The 23720-nt window shown below is 24.1% G+C and overlaps 3 protein-coding genes across 8 annotated transcripts; 1 reads left to right on the top strand and 2 right to left on the bottom strand.

Annotated features, from left to right (window-relative positions):
• Positions 1-605: 605 nt before the first annotated feature.
• LOC126899439 (protein transport protein Sec61 subunit beta) lies at positions 606-2041 on the bottom strand. Its single transcript, XM_050674394.1, has 4 exons — positions 1873-2041; positions 1035-1132; positions 876-977; positions 606-781 (listed from the first exon to the last, which is right to left on the bottom strand). The coding sequence occupies exons 1-4, from the start codon at positions 1873-1875 to the stop codon at positions 694-696; spliced, it is 291 nt and encodes a 96-aa protein (XP_050530351.1). The 5' UTR covers positions 1876-2041; the 3' UTR covers positions 606-693.
• Positions 2042-10249: 8208 nt separating this feature from the next.
• LOC126899420 (sphingolipid delta(4)-desaturase DES1) lies at positions 10250-15315 on the bottom strand. Of its 3 annotated transcripts, XM_050674372.1 has the most exons (7): positions 15140-15315; positions 12459-12527; positions 11802-11978; positions 11594-11733; positions 11278-11491; positions 10903-11114; positions 10250-10813 (listed from the first exon to the last, which is right to left on the bottom strand). In XM_050674372.1, exons 3-7 carry the CDS (start codon positions 11806-11808, stop codon positions 10673-10675), a joined length of 714 nt encoding a protein of 237 aa, XP_050530329.1. In that variant the 5' UTR covers positions 11809-11978; positions 12459-12527; positions 15140-15315; the 3' UTR covers positions 10250-10672. The 3 variants fall into 3 exon arrangements, with proteins under 3 accessions (XP_050530329.1, XP_050530328.1, XP_050530330.1); XM_050674371.1 differs by lacking the exon at positions 15140-15315 and having other exon boundaries at positions 12459-13522; XM_050674373.1 differs by lacking the exons at positions 11802-11978; positions 12459-12527; positions 15140-15315 and having other exon boundaries at positions 11668-11728.
• Positions 15316-15525: 210 nt separating this feature from the next.
• On the top strand, positions 15526-23219 carry LOC126899400 (protein PAT1 homolog 1). 4 transcript variants are annotated; one of them, XM_050674333.1, is made up of 15 exons: positions 15576-15691; positions 16110-16157; positions 16312-16402; positions 16488-16561; positions 16764-16892; positions 17058-17183; positions 18503-18625; positions 19179-19317; positions 19397-19485; positions 19567-19704; positions 21553-21684; positions 21750-21890; positions 21986-22144; positions 22225-22449; positions 22531-23219. In XM_050674333.1, exons 3-15 carry the CDS (start codon positions 16312-16314, stop codon positions 22801-22803), a joined length of 1839 nt encoding a protein of 612 aa, XP_050530290.1. In that variant the 5' UTR covers positions 15576-15691; positions 16110-16157; the 3' UTR covers positions 22804-23219. The 4 variants fall into 4 exon arrangements, with proteins under 4 accessions (XP_050530288.1, XP_050530292.1, XP_050530290.1 ...); XM_050674334.1 differs by having other exon boundaries at positions 16110-16162; XM_050674331.1 differs by lacking the exon at positions 16110-16157 and having other exon boundaries at positions 15526-15691.
• Positions 23220-23720: the final 501 nt, after the last annotated feature.

The following is a 23720-nucleotide window of genomic DNA, read 5'->3' as shown; positions in this document are numbered from 1 at the left end:
AGACTCCTCTAAAAATATTTATATAAAAGTATCGGAAGACTTTAAAATTTCAATTTAATTAAAAGTTTAAATTATAATTTTTTTTTATAAAGACTGAAAACTGTAAAAATTTACCATTTAATACTCTGAAAATTATTTATAGAAATATATTTTCAATCTATATAGTTATTAATTAGACTACTTTTAAAGGTTCTTGTACTTCAACATCATGTTAATTTTTCAAAAATAAAAATTTAAAAAATACTTTAGTTTTGCTTGAAGTGTTTGAGGATATATCCATGTTTGCAGTTGAGTTCTGACGTTTCGGACTCATTGCAGAGTCCATCTTCAGAGTGATGGTTGCTAATCGGTGGCTGCAACTATACTCAGTATATTATAGTATTATCTGAAGATGGACTCTGCAATGAATCCGAAATGTCAGAACTCAACTGCAAACATGGATATATCCTCAAGCAATAAGACAATCCATGAAAGCTTTAATAACACATTCATACTTTAGTTTTATAAAAAAAAATAAAACATTTTTTTAAATAAATTTATATATATATTGTTAATTTTTAACCAATGATAATACTTTTATAAGTATTTATAAATAATTCAATTACTGTAAAAAAGAAAAAATATATATATATATATAATAATGGGGAATGAATATAGGAAAATTTATATACAAATCAAACAAAGTATTTAAAATTAAGTTCTATTAAATTTTCCCCATATATGTAACATAAAAACAGATGCAATGAACAGCAGTGACATCACCAAAACAGGAACAGGACCACTGAAAAGACAAAAAATAATTTTTATTATTATAAACTGATAGATAACTAGAAAAAAAATTATTTTTGTAAAAAAAAATGATAATTTATTCTTACACTTTAATTCCAGGAGAGTCATCAGTGTAAAATCTCCACATACCACCACTGCTAGTACCAGTGTTACGATTTCTTACCGATGTAGTAGGTGCAGTTGTTTTTCTAAAATTCATAATCATTATATTAGATTGTTATACAAAGTTTGTAATAAAGTTTTACCTTTGCCTAAGTACATTTCCTGCAGTTCTAGATGCGCCAGGTTTTGAGGGGGATCTAGGCCCACTAGTGGCCGACTGCATTGCACTTGGAGGGACAGGCTAAAGTAAAAATAAATATAATTAACATAATAAATAAAGTACAACAATTCCATCACTAAAAATATTAGCGTAATAATCAATTTTTATTTTTTTATATAATTTTATCAGAATAATTTATAGAGTAGTATGTAAAAATATATATTTATCTCTCTAAATTGTTTTAAATTTATTTATACATTTTTTTATATATTAATAATTTGAGAGAATAAAATTTTAACATGTTATATGTAACTGAGAAGCAAACAGGTCACGTCCATACTACAACTACAATAATACAATCTTGTGATATATAAATAAATGTATCATAATATGTTTTGTTTTAGAAGTAAAATACAACTTCAGTTATATTAACTAGTAATACTATTTTCAATAGTTCAAAATATTATAAACATAAATAAATATTCTCGCCCTAAATATCTATAGAGTATCAAAAAATATTTCATGAAAACTTTAGCTAATAACAACACAAATTTAAACAAATATTCACAAAAATATCTCGATTTTAGAAACATCATTGTGTTTATCAATTTAATGAAAAATATGGAACAAATCGTATAAGTCAAACGTAAGATGAATGGATCAACTTAAAATAATATATAATGATTACGTTTACTTCGCAATTAATACTTTTAGTTTAATATTATTATTTTGTTACTTAATAATATTAAGATATAACAAAATATTGTATTATTAAGAAATATATAATGACCTTTTTACAATAAATAAATTTAATATCTTACCATTTCAAACAATTGGATGCAATAGACAAACTATGATTAAACTTAAATTGAATAACTACTGAACTATTAACTGTACTCAAACACCGCAAGAATTCCCCAAGTAGGACAATGGTGTGTTTACGTGTTTTAACAGACGAATGCAATCTACACTTATCATTGGACACGTTGTCATGATACGATAAATGGTCAATATCTGATAACAGCGACGTGGAAGACGTAATTACTACAAAGAGCCAACAAATCATACTATTAAAGAATAAAGTTGAACGGCACTACCAACTTAATTTTACTATATTACGAAGTTTTAACGGTTGCCCTATGATATAACAGATTTTACAAATAAGTTGTAAAATCTCAAAAATAAAATAATATTAGAGTTGTAACAACTCAAATATTATTAATATAATTGTTCAATATTGTCTTTTAGAACTATAGACATGCTTAATTTAAAACTAGTAATTTCGCGGTTGAGTAATTGTTTAGTGTTTAGTAGTGCCTAAAAAGTTATAAACGCAAATAAAAATAATTTATAATATTTATCATACTTAATAAAAAAAAACACATTATTTTTCTAAGTTAATGTTAAAGAGAAAATTATTAGTCATTAAATAAATTCAATTTATAAAAATGAACTTTTTTATTGACAAATGAAAAATATCTTGTTTAGAGCTTCAGCGCTTAGAGCTATAATTTACTTACAGAAATAACATTTTAGCTTTTTATACAAAGGTGAGAAGTTTTAATATCATTTTACTATGATTTGATTTTTTGTGCTTATCACTATTTTTTTTCTGTATACGCTGGAACAATTTTTCAAAACGATACATTAAAAGATCAAAAATCGTGTCTACTTGAAAATATTATCCTTCAAAATTGAAAAAAATTCTCTCGTTCCTATAAATGGTTGAAATCCTCCTAAAATTTACGATTTTTAAAATAAAACACTATCAACAGATTTGCTTCGAAGCGTTTTTTTATGATCAACAGATATATTTGTTCCAACCATAAAGTAATATTACTCTATAGTTCCAACTATGCTGCATCCCCATGTGCTTGATTTCTTTTTTTTGTAATTTATTTCTATTTTCTAAATCAATTTTTGCACTGATTTAAAATGAGCGATTAAATAGATTTTTTCTATCACTTTTAATTTTGAGATTATTACTTATTAGTAAAACACAAATATTTACATATAAAAAAATAACATATCATAGTAAAATTAATACCTTCTCAGCTTCACATCGAAGCTAAAAATAACCTAAGAAATATAGGTTAAAATGAAATAATTCAACAACACATTAGCGTATAAAACCATAGATAGTGAAACTAAGCCCGGAATATTCTGAATATTAGTAAATTATAGAATAGAACTATACGGAATATTTCAATTACATACCAAAATAATATTTTTTATTTAAATTTGGGGATCGTCTACACATAAAATAAAGTCGTCAGGGCAATTTTTTTCTATAATGGGACACCTGGTAGTTGTGAAACACCAAAGCTATTTTGTGTTTTTAAAATGCATGAAAGAATGATTTATTAAAGAAAAGTAAAAATCCTTAAAAACTGATAAGATCTAATTATTTTAATCAGTTACCTCTGTTGTATCTTAAAAAGAAACAACCCTTTTATCTTAACTTAAAGTAATAAAAGTTCAATAATAACGCAAATGTAATTTTTAAAGACATAATCAAACAATGTAAAACATACAAAATAAAAATACACTTAAAACAGAATAAATAAATAATACACAAAATGAAAACTTAATGTCATAAATGTACCACGCGAAAAGAGATTACCTTCGGTAATCCCGAGGTCTTCTCTCCTTTTCAATTCATTCAATTTCGTTTTATATACTAAAATATTTTCTTTTTTTTTAACAAAATTCATAATACAATCGTTTTCAAAAATGTTTATAAATATTTATTTCGTGGTCTAGTAACAATAATTCAGGGAATTACAATTAATCCAAACATCACAAAAATATTTTACTTCTAACTTAACAAATAATAAACTACATTTTATTTAGAACAATAGATCAAGAAAATACAATTAAACCAAATATTACAAAAATGTTTTACATTCGGTTTTACAAAATAATGACCTATATTACACCTCTATAATAGTAATTTTCTATGCTGCCTCTGTCACTATTATCACAAATAAGATAAAGCTTAATTTTATTAATACTATTTTTGTTGAATAGAATAGGTTATGTAATTAAAAGATTTAGAAATTATTCGTAATATAATAGTGCAAACAGCAATATAAAATATCAAAACATATAAGAGATGTACAACGGCAACGGGTTAATTCACTTGATAGACAGCTAAACTACGACTAAATTGTAAACATGTGTACAATAGACTGTATTGAGTAAAACAACATAATCGAAAAAGAAAAGTGTCCCTTTTGACCTTGTACTATACTAACATAAGTAAAAATACATTAAAATGTTATCTTAAATAATATTACTGTACCCAGTGTGTTCTTTAATAATATCAACACTTCCCCTTAAACAATACACCCATACATAGTTGATTAAAAAAAAACCAAACGCAGCACAAGGGGGTCGCGGCACAGTGGTGACGTGGCATAGTTGGATTAAGTGTAATGATATCTGACAAAATGTTTTTCTCCATAGTAAAGTACATCACATTATCTTTAATTTAAGATATATATAAAAGTATCAGACTTTCCGGAACATTTTCAAAAGTTAATTTGAAAAAGTAAATTTTATGTAAAAAAATTGTCATTTTAAATCCCCCTGTGGGCGGTAAAAGGGTCAGATTTATAAATAAAATATACCAAATGATAGGTTATAACATCAAGCATTTATAAAAAAAAATTATATTGATTTGGTAATTTTTAAAAGAGTTATGATAGTTTTATGAAAAAAAAACCCCAGCACAGGGGGGTCGCAGTACAGTGGTGACGTAGCATAGTTGGATCAAATATAGTGATATCTGACAGTGATTAAAATCACTATAAAAAAAAACGCTTCAATAAAAATCTTTAGATAGTGTTAATTTTAAGAAATTGGTGGATTATTCCAAAAATTATCTTCTATTTTCTTATTAATATCCTGAGTGAAAAAGGGATTATTAAAANTTTAAGAAATTAATTTTCTTAATTGAAGAAATTTTAAGAAATTGGTGGATTATTCCAAAAATTATCTTCTATTTTCTTATTAATATCCTGAGTGAAAAAGGGATTATTAAAAAATATTATTTCTCATAAAAAAATTGTGTTGATCCATACACTTTTCAATAATTTATAGCATTATAAAGTTAGAAATGTAAAAAATAAAATCAAGAATTTTCACACAAAAATAGCATTTGGTAGCCATTTTCACCGTGAAGACAAGTCCAGAGGTCAAATTCTTTTTTCTATAATAAAGTACATTACATTAGTTTTAATTTAAGATATATATAAAAGTGTCAGACCATCCGGAACACTTTCAAAAGTTATTTTTCGTGATAAAGTTGTCATTTTAAATCCCTCCCTGTGGGCATTTACGGGGAACGAGGGAAATTTTTTCAATTTTTGAGGGTAATGTCTTCGACTAGATACGATTTGTGATCTTTTGACATATTGTTGAAAGAAATCCGTTCGGTGAGAGCTGAGAAAAAGTGATAACAGACAAAAAAAAAAAAAAAACACATCATAGTAAAAGTCATTCGCATCGAAGCTAAAATTACGGTTAAATGGAATATTTTGAAAATTTCCTCCCACAAAGCGAAAAAATTTCTAAAATTTAAACTAGCTTTAATCATTCTTTTTATCGTCTTTCAAGTACAACAAGCTATTGTCGAGTTAATAAAACTAGGTTCGTGTGGAATCACAGATTCAAATTCCACGATGGGAGGGGTGTGTTTTCCATTTTTGTCTTAATTTTTAAAGATATTTTATGTAATTATAAAATTTTAAAATTATACTTGAATTTTAAAATGAAGTAATTTTTTAATTTTTTATATAACATGATAGATTTTAACTAGTCACTCATATTTTATTGTTACAGTTATTACTTTCAAATAAAACACGTTTTCTGAAATGAAGAGTTTAACGTAATGGGAAAGAGACAGAATTGCCTATTTGAGTGGAAAGAGAGTTGCCATGCCATCAGCCATATGAAAATGATTTTATTATTTTATTTACCCTCTTCTGGTCATCTTTTCTGGGGGGGCATTTTCTCTCTTGTCCCTCTAACGTGCTCTCACCTATAGCTTATGATACGCTAAAAGAAAGACTTTTTAAGGTGTCTGGGTACCGACAGTTTTTTAGTCAAAAACAACCCGTCTTTGTTCCATCACTTAAACGAAATTATTGATGCGATAAGAATTCTGAAAACAGATCTGAATTCAGTATCATGTGAATTAAGTATCGGTCAGGCCACTTTTTTGAAATGTTTTTTTTTTTTTATGTACAATTTACATTTTTGAAAATTTTAATTTAATCAAAATAAATTTTTACATTGAAAAAATTACAATAAAAAAAAATGATCTAACCGATACTTAAGTGATATGAAGCTGAATTCAAATCTGTTATCAGAATTCTTATCCCATCGGTAGTTTCGTCGTACTGATGGAACAAAAATGAATGTTTTGTAAGTTCAAACAAATGATTTACAAACAGTAGCTATTATTTTTGACATGTTCGAGCGCTTATGTGCGTTATCCGCAGCAGCTATTTTATTACCCATAACTGCGTAGGGTATACCGACTGCCCAAAAATAGTTAAAAATTAATACACACTTGATATTACACATGTATATATGATTTTTGATTATTTGCTTTTATCAAATTACCGACAAAGCTATCATTGCATAGTACAAAACAAATTTTATTGTTATTTTCCAATATTTAAGTGTCGCTAAAGAAATGGTGAAATAATACCGCCTCCAAAAAAAAAAAAAAGAATAAAGATAATGTATCAACATTGGATAAGTGGAGCAATAAAAAAAACATCTGGTGAAGGCACGTGTGTATAAATATAAACTTCATACATTTTCTTAACTTCGATAAAAAACTGAGAAGTTAATAGTTTTACTATGATTTGTTTTTTTTTTGCGCCTGGCCATATCTGTACCTACTGACTGTTATTGTTCAACGATATGTCAAAAAATACACTTAGTTGATGTATTCAACAGTAAAATGTTATTAATTTAGCTTTAAATCTGACACAATAACGTGTTTTTCTCAGCCGCACATATGTTATCAACCTAAGTAACTTTTGCTATGAATATTTATTTTCAACATATTTGTAAATGGCTTGATCATCAAATATATAATACTTGCTTAAATTATAAAAGTAAATTTTAAACTACATCCAATAAAAAAAAAGTAAATGATTTAAAAAAAAGCTGGTCAGACATGAGCCTGTCAGATAATGAGATATAAACCATATTTAGAATAATATAAAGTGCTTAGAATGTAAGAGGTTTAAGTGATACTTCAAAAAATAATATGTTTTAGGTGCACAGTCAGACTGAAAATTAATAGTTTTTATTAATAGATAGGCAATTGATACAATTGTAAAAAAAAAAGAATTATTAAAATATGGAGTAAAATTTGGCCACTTATAGAAAAGTTCTACGTGGATTTTCCATTACTAGAGATATTTGATTTTCATTTTGACAACGGACTTCCCATAAAAAGAGGCTTATAAAACATAAACATTATACCGTGTAATTTTGTAAATTGAATTTTTATAACTCAAATTAAAGTTTTTTTATTAATTTTGAAACTTCAAAATAATTGATGTGTATATCATGATATAACGTCTTTACTGTAGATTTTTAATTTTTCATACTCGTTGAAAATAAATAANTATTAATTTTGAATCTTCAAAATAATTGATGTGTATATCATGATATAACGTCTTTACTGTAGATTTTTAATTTTTCATACTCGTTGAAAATAAATAATTTATATAACTTTATAACCAATTAAAATTTGTGAAATCATGACGCATCTATAAGTATTTGCGGTGGGGCTGGTGTTGAACTATGGTTTTTGTACTGAATAAAATAAACGTGCATCGTTATTAAATTAAAAGAGAATCGTATTGCATTAAAAGGCAGATACACAATTCAGTTTCGTTATTAACTAAACATGACGGAAATACTCCAAGAATGCACACTCACACAAATAATCATTTACTTGTCACGCAAGACATTAAAAACTACGAAATAGCCTAAATTTGACCCTTGAAAAAAGGTGGGTACGTCTTAAGTATATATTTTCCAAGTGGGGAATACGTCCTTTCTCTTCTCACTTTAATAAGAACCCAATTAACGTATGATACATTACAAAATAAATGTTTTTAAAAATCGTATTTTTCAGAGGACATGTCCATTGTTTTCCCTCCTAATGGGCATCCATGCATACTCAATAGGTACACGAGGTAAGAAAGAGGGGTGATCGTCGTTATACCAATAAACAATCTGACTTGTAAAAAATTGTTCACATCAAAAATTTAAGAATAAAGCTTTGTCAGTGGATGATTTTTTAATTTAAAAACGCAAATTACAATTTTTAAGCATGTGGCTGATGTATGAATTTTTACTGCAAGTTATGCATTTTTTTTTTGTAGGTTATGCATTTTTNAAAAAATTGTTCACATCAAAAATTTAAGAATAAAGCTTTGTCAGTGGATGATTTTTTAATTTAAAAACGTAAATTACAATTTTTAAGCATGTGGCTGATGTATGAATTTTTACTGCAAGTTATGCATTTTTTTTTTGTAGGTTATGCATTTTTTAGTGTAGATTATTCGTTCTCATTAGAAGTTATGCATTTTTACTACATAAAATGATAAGCTATAATTTAATATTCATCTAATATTTTTTTGTACTTAATTAGTTAACTACATTATAATGGGCAATATTTTTTGAACCCGTTTTTTTTTAATATAAATGATTATTGACAATCATAGTGACATATCTCAGTCGTGATTAATGTAGGAAATCTACTGAATTAAATAAAATCGTTATTCTATTGTTGTAAATTATGACATTTAACTAAAAATATTCTTTAAGTCTTGTTTGTTTTATTGTCCTACCTAAAGAAAAAAAAATTATTTTAGTGATTTAAAGATATAGTACACTTGAAATGGGAAAAATTATAATCTGTTTAAATTAATAATGATGGAAAAAATAAACTCATGAGATAAAAAAAATAACAAATTATCCATATTATCCGTTATTTTATGTTACAATTACACGGTATGACTAAATATCACTTTTCTACTAATGGCATATGTTAAAGAAACACTGTGTATAAAGGGATCTACTGATATCTATAGAAAAAATTAATTTTTGTTGCCATTTACTCGTTAAGTTTTCAGTTTTAAAACAATAAAAACAAATAAATAAATATTGTATATTAATTAGTTATTGTGTTATAATTTTAATAGTATTTATAAATTAAAATTGTTTATTTCACACTATAACAAAATGGTACAATTAAAAAATTGACATGATTCATTGTTCAGTGTAATATTAAAAAAATTAACTCTTAAGTACACAAAATGTATTATTAAAGTTTTATAACTACTTAGCACAATTATATGACAGAGATCATAAAAACAAAAGAAATATTACAATAATATCACAATGTTTATTGATTGATGGTAAAAACTAGTGTAATTTTACAATACTTTTATCTAATATAAAAATAATGGTATATTTTAGGTTTGTTCAGGTTCCTTATTTTTGAGAGAGTATTTAAAAATAAGTGATTTGGAATATCAGGATTATGAAAAAATTTTCCCAACTTTTATTATTATTTTTTCTTTTAATATTTTGTAATTTAAATATAATTGAATCAAACTTTTATTTATTTTTATGATATAGTAGTTATAGTAATATTATATTAAATATCAATGAATATCCTAATAATCTTTATAAAACAAAGATTTATTTAAGGAAAAATGTTGTACAAAAATAAATTAGCCTATATTATTTAAACATTTTTTTGGTGGCATTGTTGATAAGATCACAAAATATGCAAAAACTATCATGATAAAAACCATATCATAAATGATTTTGACAATTTTATAATTTATAATAGCAAATAAAACCCAATGAGTGAATCATATTCAATCTTAAAAATGTCAACCTAAACAATCCTAGTATATCCTATAAACATTAAGGTTGGAACTTTCTACAACAAGTTCTATAATTATTGCACTTTAATTCAGAAAATAAATTAGTTTTATAAATGCAATACTACTAAAAATATTGTTACTGTACAAAAATTATTACATCACTCTTTGTTTATCTAACATAATAACTTATTTTAAGTTAAAAATTTCTAAAAAAAAGATGCTTATAATGCATATCTTTTACATGTATTAATTTTCATAAAAACACCAGTAAAAAAACGTTAGTTATCAAAATGATACTAATAAAATATAATACTTAATAATAAATTTAAGAAAATAAATTAAAATACTTTCTTAATGAGAATAATATAAAATTTTTAAATAAATATAATACTTAATTTTTCAAAAATTGTATTGACGTTAAGTAAAAAAGTTAAGTAGACAAGTTTCTAAGTAGTCAATAATAATAATTGGCAAACAACATCACTTCTTCATATACTAATCACAATTGGTTTCAATTAAGTAATCTAACAGACTTCAAGAATACAATGCACTAAGATTAATGGTATAAAACTCGATCAGACTAACGATAAATTACTCTAAATAAACTTAATAATAACAATAATTCAAGATATAAATAATAAGATATGTTATTAAAGCTTCATTTTTAAAAATAATTATATAACAGATTTTAAGACTTTAAACCTTGATGTTTACGTTTCATCCTTGCATAAGGTCCTATATTTGGATCCATTATAAAATCATACAGCACACTTGACCATGAATGATGTTGTGGTAAATCATCATAAAATTCTGGTGCAATTTTTTTTACCTGTAATGATGATTATTTATAACGTTTAATAAAATTATATTAATGTATAATTTTATACTAAAATATTTGAATTTTTATGAAAAGTTTACCAAAGGAAGTTTTGACCCAGGAACAAATGGAAAATCATGATGTTCATTATGGTATCCAACATTGAATGTAATATAATTTAATGGACCATAATAAGAGTATGTTTCAAACCCTTTGTGAAACATATAATGTTCAGATATAAAATGTCCAGCCACTGGATGTAGGCCCATTGCCATTAAAGAACCTCCTAGCATGTAGGTTAGAACTTTAATACCTGTAATTAATTTATAATCCAGATATTATACTAAATGCAATAAAAACAATGAATGAATAGTTACTTCTATGATGGTAGGCAAAATAAAAAATTAACATTTCCATTTTTCAAACAAATTGATAATTTTTATAAACTATATTGATGAAAATATTCATATGCATACCTAAATTTGAATATACCCAGTAGTCAAATAACAATTGTATAAACACGCTGATAATTTCAAGTGCAGTAGGATTTTTTGGATATGTAAACATAGGTCTAAAAGCATAAAAGAATGGCTGCAACAATACCCACACAAATTTACCAAATGTAGAACTGAATAACTTTGCTTCTAAATATGTAGGTATATCTGTATCCAATTTTTCATCTCCTTGATACTAAAATCGTAATGAGAAATTATTTAAATGATTAATAATTATAATTTACATGTAGTGAATTAACTTTTAAAAATTCACTAAATAAAAGGTTTAAATAGTTACTCTGTGATGTTCGAGATGATAGTGTTTGAATGTGACAGAAAAAGGTAAACCTATCGGTAAATTTGCAAACATACCTAAAGTTTTATTTTTCAAAGGATACTTTGGGCCAAATCCCATGTTGTGAGCAATTTCATGTATAGCTAAAAATAATGCAAAATATCAAATGATATTATAAACTAAAAAAAAAGTATAAACTTATTTTACTTGCCTAGCATTAAAGAATGATTTACAACACCTCCAAAACAATATGCTAATAATATCACATAAAACCATTGTAAATCTTTAATGAAATAAAATGACAATAACTGTAGGATTGTAGTTATTATTACAATCCATTTAAAATTTCTATCTGGACCATAAAGGGTTTTAATTTCTGGATGTTTTTCTAAAATTGTTATATTTTTTTATTAATAGAAATTAACTATAAATTAATTATTTTATATATATTGAGAACGTAACTCTAAAAATATCTCAAATTCATGCATTATTTCTAAGTGGCATCCCCTTGTAACTAAACAAAATTTTATGACAATATAACAGATTAAGTTATAATTCATTTCATATAATTTAAGTTAATTTGACACTTTATATAAGTAAAAAATATTGAATGTACATTTTTGAAGAATATTTATACATAAGTAAAACTATATCGAATATCAAAAAAGGGTGAATTTCTTTAATTAATTGATAGCAATCAAAAAAATATTGATATATTTAATGATAATATGAAATTAAAAAAATTAAAATAAGAAAATCAAATATTAATATTACAAGAGGAAAGAACAACTTACTAGCATAGAAAGTTTAGCAATTTATAAATATTATTTTGGTATCTCTAATAAAAATCAAAACAATTTAATAATACCTAATATTTCTTTTCTTCTTGACGCGTGTGGTTCTTCTGTGAAAGTCCATTCAAAATCGCTTCTGGAAACTTTAGCACCCATTACTTAAAACGCAAGAAAATGATAACCTTTTTTTTATATATATCTTTTAGTGGGGTTAACACTTAATAAACGTTTTGTATTAAGTATTAAATGGAAGACTAGTTTTATAATAAGCGTTTTTAAATAAACATTTGACGATTATTTTACCACAAAATAATAATTTTCCTAAGATTGTGATTCAGGTTATTAAAAAATTCTAACAATTAAATTAGCATAATATAAAAAATTTATGTTCACTACATTGTACAATACATAATTCCACATAGATATAAGATGATCACAACCATTGACAAAAGATTACTGAAAAAGACCAGTAGCGACGGCTATCAACTACACTGCATCATCTGTCGCCCAATAGATCAACATACGATTAAATATAAAAGTGATGGTAAATTTATGCAATAAGCACTTCATTGCCACTTATGAATTTGATCCTATTGCAACTAAAATATTTCGTTTGCTGACCTATAGCGTTATTCACAAAATATATTGTAATCAGTATCATCTAGTAAAAGTTAAATAAGTGTTAAAGACGCCGACCTCAGCCGGTAACCGGCCTATGATAAGAGCAACAAAAAAATTCTGTGTAAATAATTATGGAATAATTAGATTATGACTATTAATTACGTTACGAGTAATGGTAGCTATACGATTCTATTTATAATAAAATAACATAAATAATTCTTCTATCATACTTCTTACTTTAGCACTTTATCTAATGATTTATTTCTATATTTTGGGTGATAGAGTTATATAATACAACAGAGATTTCACAGTGAAATACAGATTACTGTGATTGCCATATAAATGATACATTTATTGAAAATACGAATACTTTGTCAGGTAACAGTGGTTAGTACCGGTGGCGATTACATAGTGAGGGGTGTCATTTTCTATAGTCTGTTTATTGATTTTTTTATAATTGAGAAATAAGTACCCAATAATAAATTCATGAAAAAATGAAATATTGTTCACGTAATAATAGTTATAATAAATGAATGAAAATAATAATTCATTACTTATATATTGAACAATAAAAAATGCAATATAGAAAACGATGACCGTTTAATTTTTTAATTAAACTTCACTAAATTCGCCACTATTTGCATGTCGATGTTAATTAAAAATATGATTTAATTTTTTATTAATTCTCTTTTTATAGATAAGCTAAATTCGTTTATTGTTACATTATTAAATTATAATGAGTTATAGAGAACTGTAATAATTTTTTTTATAGAAATGTGATTTCTATAGAAAATTTAATTGGTGTTAACTTTAAAAACCTTATTGAATTAAAACTTTTAAAATTTAAAAGAGTAAGAAAATCATCTATACCTCATTTAATTAGTTTTGAAAGGTAATTTGATGATTATCATATTTAATGTATTTGAGTACATTTATTAAAATGTTGAAACTTTATTTTAAAAAGTCTTGTTTCGAATGAATGAAGTCCAAAATTAATATGCTCACTTTTTTATTTTAACTAAAAATCAGGTAATCCATATTAGGTATTTTTAAAATTATAAAATTAAAATACGCAATTAAATATTAATTTATCATTGATATACAAAAAAAAATACACGTTTCCTACATTTATCATATGCCTTAACTCAATTTCGCAAATCATATCACATTTCTCTCTTGTGCACTAGACCATTCAAATACATATTTCCATCAATTTTTATGAGTTTTGAAATTCTTTTTTTTTTGTAAATTTAACTTATATTAACCTAACTATCAATGTTCTAGAATTAAAACAAATTTTGTATTTAAATTAAAATATTATTGCAGTAATATTGTTGCTAACGGATCAGATATACAAATTGACCAAAAAAAAAAAAAAAGACTAATTTTAAGTAACATTACCCATTTTTTGGGTAATTTAAGAGCTGAATTTCATCATTATAAACTCTTAGAACCACATTCATATTTAATACTTATGAATGAGCTGTGATTAAACTATCAATATAGCATGCATAAAAATAGGCAATGAAAAATTTCATTAAAAACAACTGTAAAAATGACCATTAAGAGCTAGAAGTTATTTCTTCAGTTTAATTTTATTTAAAGTTACATCGTTCTCAAGTAAAATTTTATAAATGTGATTAGAATAAAAGAAATAAAGACAAAATTTATATTAAACATATACAGTGTTCAAAAAGTAAGGAAACGGGCCAATTGTTTAAACAATAGAACCCCGTTTCCTTAATTACTGAACTTCTGTAAGTAAAATTTTTATTTAACAGGAAATTTTTTTTTAAATACAATTTTGTGAATTTATTCAATCTTAATATGATGAAAATATTAACACTTTTTGTAAGATCAACAATTTGTATTTTAGACCACATAAAAGATACTCTTTAACATAACGGTATGTTGGCGACAGGATTATATTTAGTATTTCGATCAAACAGGATGTATTAGTGATGTTTACATCTTATTGCAACAAAAGTTATCATGCGATAACTTACGATATTACGAAGAAATAAGTGCATTTATTTTAATTGCGGTAAAAACAAATAAGAGAAACCAAAATTTAGATTGAAACATTTTCTGATAAATTATTGATTGGTGGGCACATAATTTTTTTTTTACTCACTTTATAAAAATATTCTGAACAAATGGGTAGGGGGAAGTTGTTATGAAACATATTAAGATTCTCAACACTAAGAGAAAATTGACTTTATATATATTAATAACTGGTTCTTAACTTGATATACGTTAGCGGATGCAGCGGTATATTCACAGGTTGTATCTGTAATCGCGACTATTACCAAGATTCAACTACCTGGACAATTATTATTAAATATTTAATACTTTTCAAGAGGGTATATAGCGCTATCTCTCCAGGTATAAATTAACAAAAAATCTGTTGCCATTGCTTTTCTATGTGTATTTAATCTATGATTCAAATGAGTCATAGGTTAAACCAGGGTTGTTATAATATAACCGTGATTATAATTTTTTATTATCAAATTTTATCATTAATACAAGTGTGAGAGTGTATTAAATGTTTTTCATAATTCGTTAATGAAATAATATGACATGAGTTCAAACATTATACTTGACTCTTTTTTGAAATATACCGTGTAATCAAATTTTAGTACATCCGTTCAATATGGACGGGGATGATTATATAATTGATCAACAGGTATACATTTTTTTTTTTTATAAAATTAAATTTAATCCAACTTTTAGATACTGCATTTTTTGCAATTGTTAAATATAATAAAAAAAATATTGCAAATTTGTAACCTTAGGTATTTTAAAAATACCAACTCTGTTTTTTTTTTAATTAAATCTTATTTTCTGTTCAAAAGGCATTATTTAGTAAAACTCAGATAGCCCATATAACCATATAGATATAAATACAAATTTTCTTATTAAAACCTAATCTAAATCTTACAATGCTAAATTCTAATAAAACAAAAAAATTACTATTGTTTTTATATATATATATATATAACTTTATATTTAATTGAATTTCTATTATAGTTTTTAATTGTGTTATTCATTAATATTAATTAGATTAATTTATAACAATTTATTATTTGAACTTGACATTTTAGTGTAATTGTAAACTTGTTGTTACATGTTCCAGTAAAAGATAATTCAATGTAATGTTTGTATTTTTTTTTATTTTTTTATTTTTAGCATTAATATTAAAACAAAATTACATAATAAATTCTTTATACTGTTTAATCAAATTATTTAAGTAGATTCTGAAAACTTAAATAACACAACTAAATATTTATTTATATTATTTTTCAGATGAAATTTGAGGATGATTTTGAAGAAGAAATATGTGATGAAGATAAATATGATGCTCTTAATGATGAGACATTTGGGAATGATATGTCTGGTAAACATAAATTATAAATTTGTTTATTAGTTTTTAAAAAATAAGTTCTTAAAGAATAAAATTGATAATAGTATTATATTTATAGATGATTGGGAGGCTGATCATGAACAATATGCAAAAATTGATGAAGAAACTAAAAAGCGATGGCCTGATGGTTCAGTTAGTACTTTTATTATAATAATTGCTTTTATATACCTTAATAATTATATTTATACTGTTATTTTATCATTAAATCTTGATTTAAATAAAAATTTTACAAAATAAATTTTATATTGACTTTCTATGAAAATTATATCTATGAAAGGCGGATGGAAAGATCTATCTCTGTAAAATAATTCTTAAATATGTAATATTTTTACAGGAAATGAATGGTGATTATACAGATACAATCACTTCAGATAGTATTTTTAGTGAACCTTTAAAAACTTTACCAGATTTAGAAAATGAATTAAGACAGCTTAGTATATTTAGCCATTATTATGAAAATTCAGTAAGTTTAATATAAATACATTAAAAAATCTTAATTTTATTTGTTCCATAGCTGGATTATAAACATAACATAAAGTATTTTTTAGAATAAAAAAATTTTACAATCTGACTATTTTTTGTATTTTATTTAGTTTTAATTAATGATTTTTACTTTTTTTATGAATAGCCCCATTTACAGTTTCAAAATCATTTGAATTTAGTTCATCAAAACTTGGATATTCATGTACCTAACAATAACTGTGGTCCAATTAGAAGACCTACTCCAATCCAGGGTTATAACTCTAATGCACGGGTAATATATGTATTGAGAGTATTTTAATTAAAATATTTTATTTATATAGTGTGCGTTTTTGTTGGTGTTGGGAAATTTTATATTCTTGTTTTGAGTATTTCTTTTCATTGTCAATATTTTTAATTAAAAAAAATTAAAGTAAACATTTTAATTGTTTTTTTTGTATATACTGAGATGAAATCCATCTAACACAAAGCTTTATAGAATCTTCAAATTAGTAATAATAAATTATTAAATTAAAATATTTTGTCATTCTTGTGAAATGTAGTTTTGGTGCTTATATTTTTGAGGCTATCAATATTTATTAACTTTTTAACTGTTTTATTAATTAATGTAAACTTCAACTTAGTAAACAAAATATAATTATCACATTTACATATTTTTTTCCATCCATAGTAGTTTATTTGATGAATAGTTTGTGTATATTAAACTGTAAAACTGTTATATATCAATTAATGATTTTAGTTGAGTTCTTTTAAATTATGTGTGTTGTAGGAAATACTATTCAACACTTAATATTTGGACTATTCAATTTCTTCTTATCTTAACCTGTAAAATATGTTTTTATACAGTACCGGTCAATAGTTTACGTTTTCCTTAGTTTTTATAAAATATATTTATAAAAAAAAGAAGTTATTACTCTATAAACTAAATATGTCAATTAATTTTATTTACTTGTTAGCATTATTTATAAACAAAGTAATCATTCTGTCAACTCTTACGAACATAAGAAATTTTTTTTTATATTTTCAAAATATCTGTCTTTTATTTTTATAATAGTAGCATATACTCTGATTAACAACCTTTCAGTGATGCAGTGATTCTGTTAAAATTGGATCCCAACAATTATAGTAAATGTATAAAGCTTAGGGGCTTGACATTCCATATTTTTTTAAATAAAACGCAGGTTTCCACTGAAAAATTGACTAAATTATATAGAATTTAAAAGAAAAGCAAATGAATGTAAACTCTCAACCAGTAGTGTGATACCATAAGTACAGTGGTTGGGAGTAGTATGCTACTTGTAGTGGAATAACTATTAATATACTACATTTTTAGTAGCATTGAATTAGCATCTTTAAAAATTGTCAACTTTATAACTAGTTAGTAATAGTATAGTTTTATTTAATTTTTAGTTAAAAGTAGTTTGCTACAAAAAAAAAAGAATTAGTTTTCGAACCACTACAAAAATAGAGGCATAATTTTTTGAGTTATATGATGTTCAAATTATTAGTAGTTTAATTTTAATTATTAATTATTTTTAACATATATATTAAAATAATCATTTAAAAATACTAATGGTGTTTTGTTGTTATCAGAATGTGTTTAATCCACCACCTGGGTTTCATGAGACAAATGGTCACATGGATGACGATATTATTAAACCACCATCAAAAATTATGTCTTCTGCTATAAGTGTAGCAGATCTGGAAAGGCAATTGGTATATGGTTTTCATATTTTTTTGTAGTTATTATGATTGTTTATCAGATATATATATTAAAATAAATAAATTTAGAGAGAACTTTTTATATATAAAAATAATATTTTAATTAATTTGATTAAGTCTTTACTCATTGTGTATATTAGATTATGATGTTTATATGTTTCTTTAAAAAAATCATAAAATGATTAAATTGCTTGTGAATATATTTGTTCCTTATGCGTAAGAAATAATACATTTTTATATCGAGATTAACTATCTAAAAATAAAATCTTATTACATAAATGTTATGAACTTAGTTAATTAGTCTAATTATCTGTCTTGCAAACAATTTAACGTATCATACATCTGTGTTAATTTTTAACTGCAAAAAACTGACAAAAGAAAATTTAGATACAATTTTATTTTAATTTGCAAGAAAATAATTTTCTTAAAATTCTCTGGTAGCTATTGAGATCTAAAATATACAAAATAAATGTTAACTAGAATGTTAACTTTATTTGATTATGATAATTAATAAGCAGTACTAATTTTTTTACTTAACATTGTGTAGATTCAATCAGTCAAAGTTAATCCATCGATATATCAACAACCACCTCCTGAAATTAATAATCGTCATATGTTTATGCCTATTCCTCAGTTCTATAAGACAGATCAAAAATATAATAATATTATTCCAACTAAAAACCCATGTAAGATTAATTATTTTTATAAAACCTATTTTAGCTTATTTTTTCTAATACATAATTCTTTATACTTTATTTATTTTAGTGTTTCCAAAAATTATTCCTCCCAATTTAGTAAATTGTAATAGGAATCATAATGGGATGGAACAGCAACATTTTCAACAACGTAGAATTGTAAGTAAAATTTTAATTTCCAAAAAATTTTTTTATAATCCTGTAAAATTTTAAAATAATAAAAATTTATAATTTATGTAGAATGACTATAATATATTTGAAGAACAGCATGATGAAGATGCAGGTTTTATGACTCTTAGGGAAAAACATTGGTTGGCTGGAATTCAAACAATCCAATTTAACAATAGTAATCCTTTAGAAGATGACTATTATTTTACAGTTAGTACTTTTTTTTTTTTTTTTTATGTGATATAGTAAATAATTAGTTTAATTGTTTAAGATGACTGTAATAAACAAAATTATAATATTCTAATGAAAGAAGGGATTGGGCTGATTAATGGGGTGCATTATATATGGGAATCTTGGAGTTTAATATGTATAGTAAAGTTTAGCCTTAATAATTTAAATGACTCAATAAAGTTATCCTTATCTTACCTCTTTCTATTCTTGTTTATTAGTGTAGTCTTTAAAAGTAAAACATGCAAATAAATATTCATACTTATCTTTATTTTCTTTTGTAGTTATTTGAGTTGATCTTGTACTAACTTTTCAGTTATATGGCAATTATCATTATTTTTTAATTTCACATTTATTTATATTAATTAGATTGATATGGTATATGTGTTTATAATACATGCTTTTATTATCTCAGTAATATATGACGTTCATAAAATACACAATTTAAAGATTATTTACAATGAAACTTGCATCTATTATGGTTTATTTATAAACTTTTTATATTATACTAGGTTTTTACTAATAATTTTTTTAGACAAATTCCCTATAGTTGATAACGATATTCTTAAAATTCATTCTAAAATTGTAAGAATATGTCTATCTATATTCAAATATAATCAATAAGACTGTGGTGGCCCATTGTTTTTCAGTGTAAAGTCTTGGCTGATGCAGATACACTTATTCTTGTTAATTTATATTAAATGTTATTACAGTACACTTCATAAGATCCTATATGTCCTTATAAGTTACCAAACAGGCTGGTATGTGGGCATAGAGTATTACTGCTGTATTAATAATTAATTGTAATATTACACTTCCTCACTATAATTGGCACATTTAAAGCTGTCCACAGTAGTAGAGGGCATGATAAATTTAAAATCATAAAATAAAAAAATAAAAGTGAATAAATAAAATTAAGGTTTACTCTATTTAGCACATTTTAGGCTGTTCATGAATAAAAACTAATATAATATTTAAAACTGTTCACCAAAAATATGACTATTATATCTGAATAAATATTATGTTTTTTCACTCTATTCGGCATAATTAAGTCTGTCTAGAAATGAAGAACACAAAAATATAAAAAAACTAATGAATATGATTTAATTTAAAATATCTAAAAATAATGTTCACCATTTAGGGTAATATGAGGAAGTCTTGAGGACAAAATATTTTTTATATTAGAGATCTCTAGTGAAATCCCTGTTATGCTGTATAATAATTTATGATAGAAACCATAGTGTAGGCGTTACTGATGAATTGTAAGAGACTGGTTTAAAATATTTGTTAATAAATGGTTATTTTAAATGCCCTAAAAAGAACATTCCTTGGATGATTTTTCTTTATTCATATATTTGCATTTACTGATCTTTAGTACATGTGTTAATAATTATACTACATGAACTTTTTTGTGATTGTATGAAAAAAAATCCATATTCATTATATACCATTTTCAAAATTTGGCTTTTAATGAAAAATAAATATATTTATATTCAAATATAAATTTTTAAATGAATTTAAACCACATTTTAGATTGTTTAAAAATTCATCATAAAAAATTTTGGTTACTCAGTTCCTTGAAATTTTCATAACTTCAATATAAATTATACAATTATTGTTTTTAAATCTGTAGCATAATAATTATTATCAGTTGAAAATAAGTTATTGTATTTAAAATTAGTACTTAATATTCTGTATTGTTATTTATTATTGCATTTATTTATTTTATCAAATATACTTCATTAAAATTATAGCTCATATTATAGTTTATTTATATTATTATAAATTAAATTCAATTAAAGTATGTTTTAATAATTTATTTTGTGATAGATGTACCAAAAGCGCCATCATTGTTCGAGTGGTATTAAATCAAGTAGTAATTCCCAACAGTCAGATGTTCAATCTAAAATTAACAATGTGTATACTCCTTTGCATTTTGAAAATTCTCTAGGAAAAGTGCAAGTAAGTATTAGCCAAAAGTTATTATTGTTATTTCAGGATAATTACAATATTTTTTTTTTCTTGAGGTTGGAAGTGTTAGTGCTCCCAGGAAAATAATTGATATAGAATTTAATAATTTTACTCCATCTTCATGTCCATCATCCAGTAATAAACGTAATATTGTTATACAGAAGAAATCAAAACAAATACTTTTAGAAATTGAACATGTATGTTGTAGATTTATAATATTATAATATTAAGTAAACCTTTTTCGTTTCTAGATAATTAATTTTAACAATACCTTGATTATTTATTTTTATAGATGTATATACCTTTATTGAAAATAGAACAAACCTATTATGCAATAAGAAATAAAATGCAGGCAATGCCTACTGTTCAACAGTACATTGATGAACTAACTGATATTTTGATTAAACATTTACATAATTTAGTTGCATATGTTACAATACGCAAAGGAAAAGTTAGTGAACATAATACATTTTTTGTATTATAATAATATAGTATTACAAAATATGAGTATTCAAAAATTTTTATTTTTAGCAATTGATACATCGAATACTACCTCACCTTAAAAACCCTTCATTTTTATGGAACATATTTTTTGGACCTTCCATTTGTGCAATTATGTTGAAAGATAGTGAAGAGCAACTTTTATTGCTCTTTTTACCTTACATTAGGCAATGGATATTTTGTTTATGTCTCGATGAAATGAACAAAGTAACTGAGTGTCTTATGAAAAATATTGCATTTGTGTTAAAAAATGTTGTAAGTATCATAATTTTAATTATTTTTGTTTTTTTAGCAAATTATATTTACTATAAATTAATTTGTTTAATTATATCATAGTTTGGAATATCGGTAATAGCAAATATGATTGAAAGAGCTGAAGAAGTACGTCCAATAACTGAACCAACAGTATTGAAACAATGGAGTGTATTTCTAAGTCGTGTTATTTCTGTTAGTTCAGAAACATTAGTAGAAAGACCGGTCATTGGATTAGATAAAAAAATTATTGAACAACATTTGAATAACTTATCATTTGACCAATCCATCACTCCAGCTAAAGTTAATAATCTTGTACAGAGATTAAGTTTTTTGGGTGATACATCGAAAAAATAGTTTAAGTATATAATTGATTTTTTCACTATTTAAGAAAAAAATGAAAATATAAATGATTAACTGTTCTTTGTGTTTTAATGAAAAAATAATGATGACTATTTTATAATGCTTTAACTTTAATTATCAAGAAACTTGTTAAAAAATTATGGTTAACTTCTTGTACTTCTCCAATAATTTTCAATTGTGGTTTTATTTGTTCAATATTATTATTTTTTTTTGTATATAAACATTTTTTGAATTTGATTTTAATTACTGATATAATGAAATTGTGTTATATTGCATTGAAAATCCAAGGTTATTTTTTAGTTTGTATTAATTTTATATGTGACATTATGGTTTATTATTTTATTATAAATTCTCATCTTGTATTTTTGATCCATAATAGAAATATCTTATTGAACTAGGATGTGAAATTATTTGACTTATAGTAAATTTTCTTAGCTGATATTACTAACTATATAAACAAGCTAATAAACAAAATCTAATTTTAAATAGTTTCCTAAATATTTTAATTATTCTCATGTTAATTGTTTTTAAATAAATAATTGTTTATTTTCCTTTTTTAATTTTAACAAAATTTTATTTTGGTTTTTTTTATTGCTTAGTTTTAAACTTTAATACCCCATATTAAAAGCTTCATAACTGTGAAGATTATTTAACTTATAATTTTCTGTCAATATAAATTCTAAAATAATAATAGCTAGTATAATTTCTTATATTAACAAAACATAAGTTTCTCTAATAAACTAATTTACTTTTAAATATATCATTTCATTACTCTCTCCTCTTATTAATTAAATAGTGTTATTTATATGTTAAAATCATAATGTTATTATTAAATTATGTTGAAATGAAAATGCAGTAATATTATACACTTAACTGTTTATTATTTATTTTCATAGTGAAAATAAATAACA

This window comes from Daktulosphaira vitifoliae, unplaced genomic scaffold (assembly GCF_025091365.1).
Source record: "Daktulosphaira vitifoliae isolate Bord-2020 unplaced genomic scaffold, ASM2509136v1 Scaffold_2, whole genome shotgun sequence".
NCBI classification, from domain to species: domain Eukaryota; kingdom Metazoa; phylum Arthropoda; class Insecta; order Hemiptera; family Phylloxeridae; genus Daktulosphaira; species Daktulosphaira vitifoliae.
This window is presented reverse-complemented; position numbering and strand designations above follow the sequence as displayed.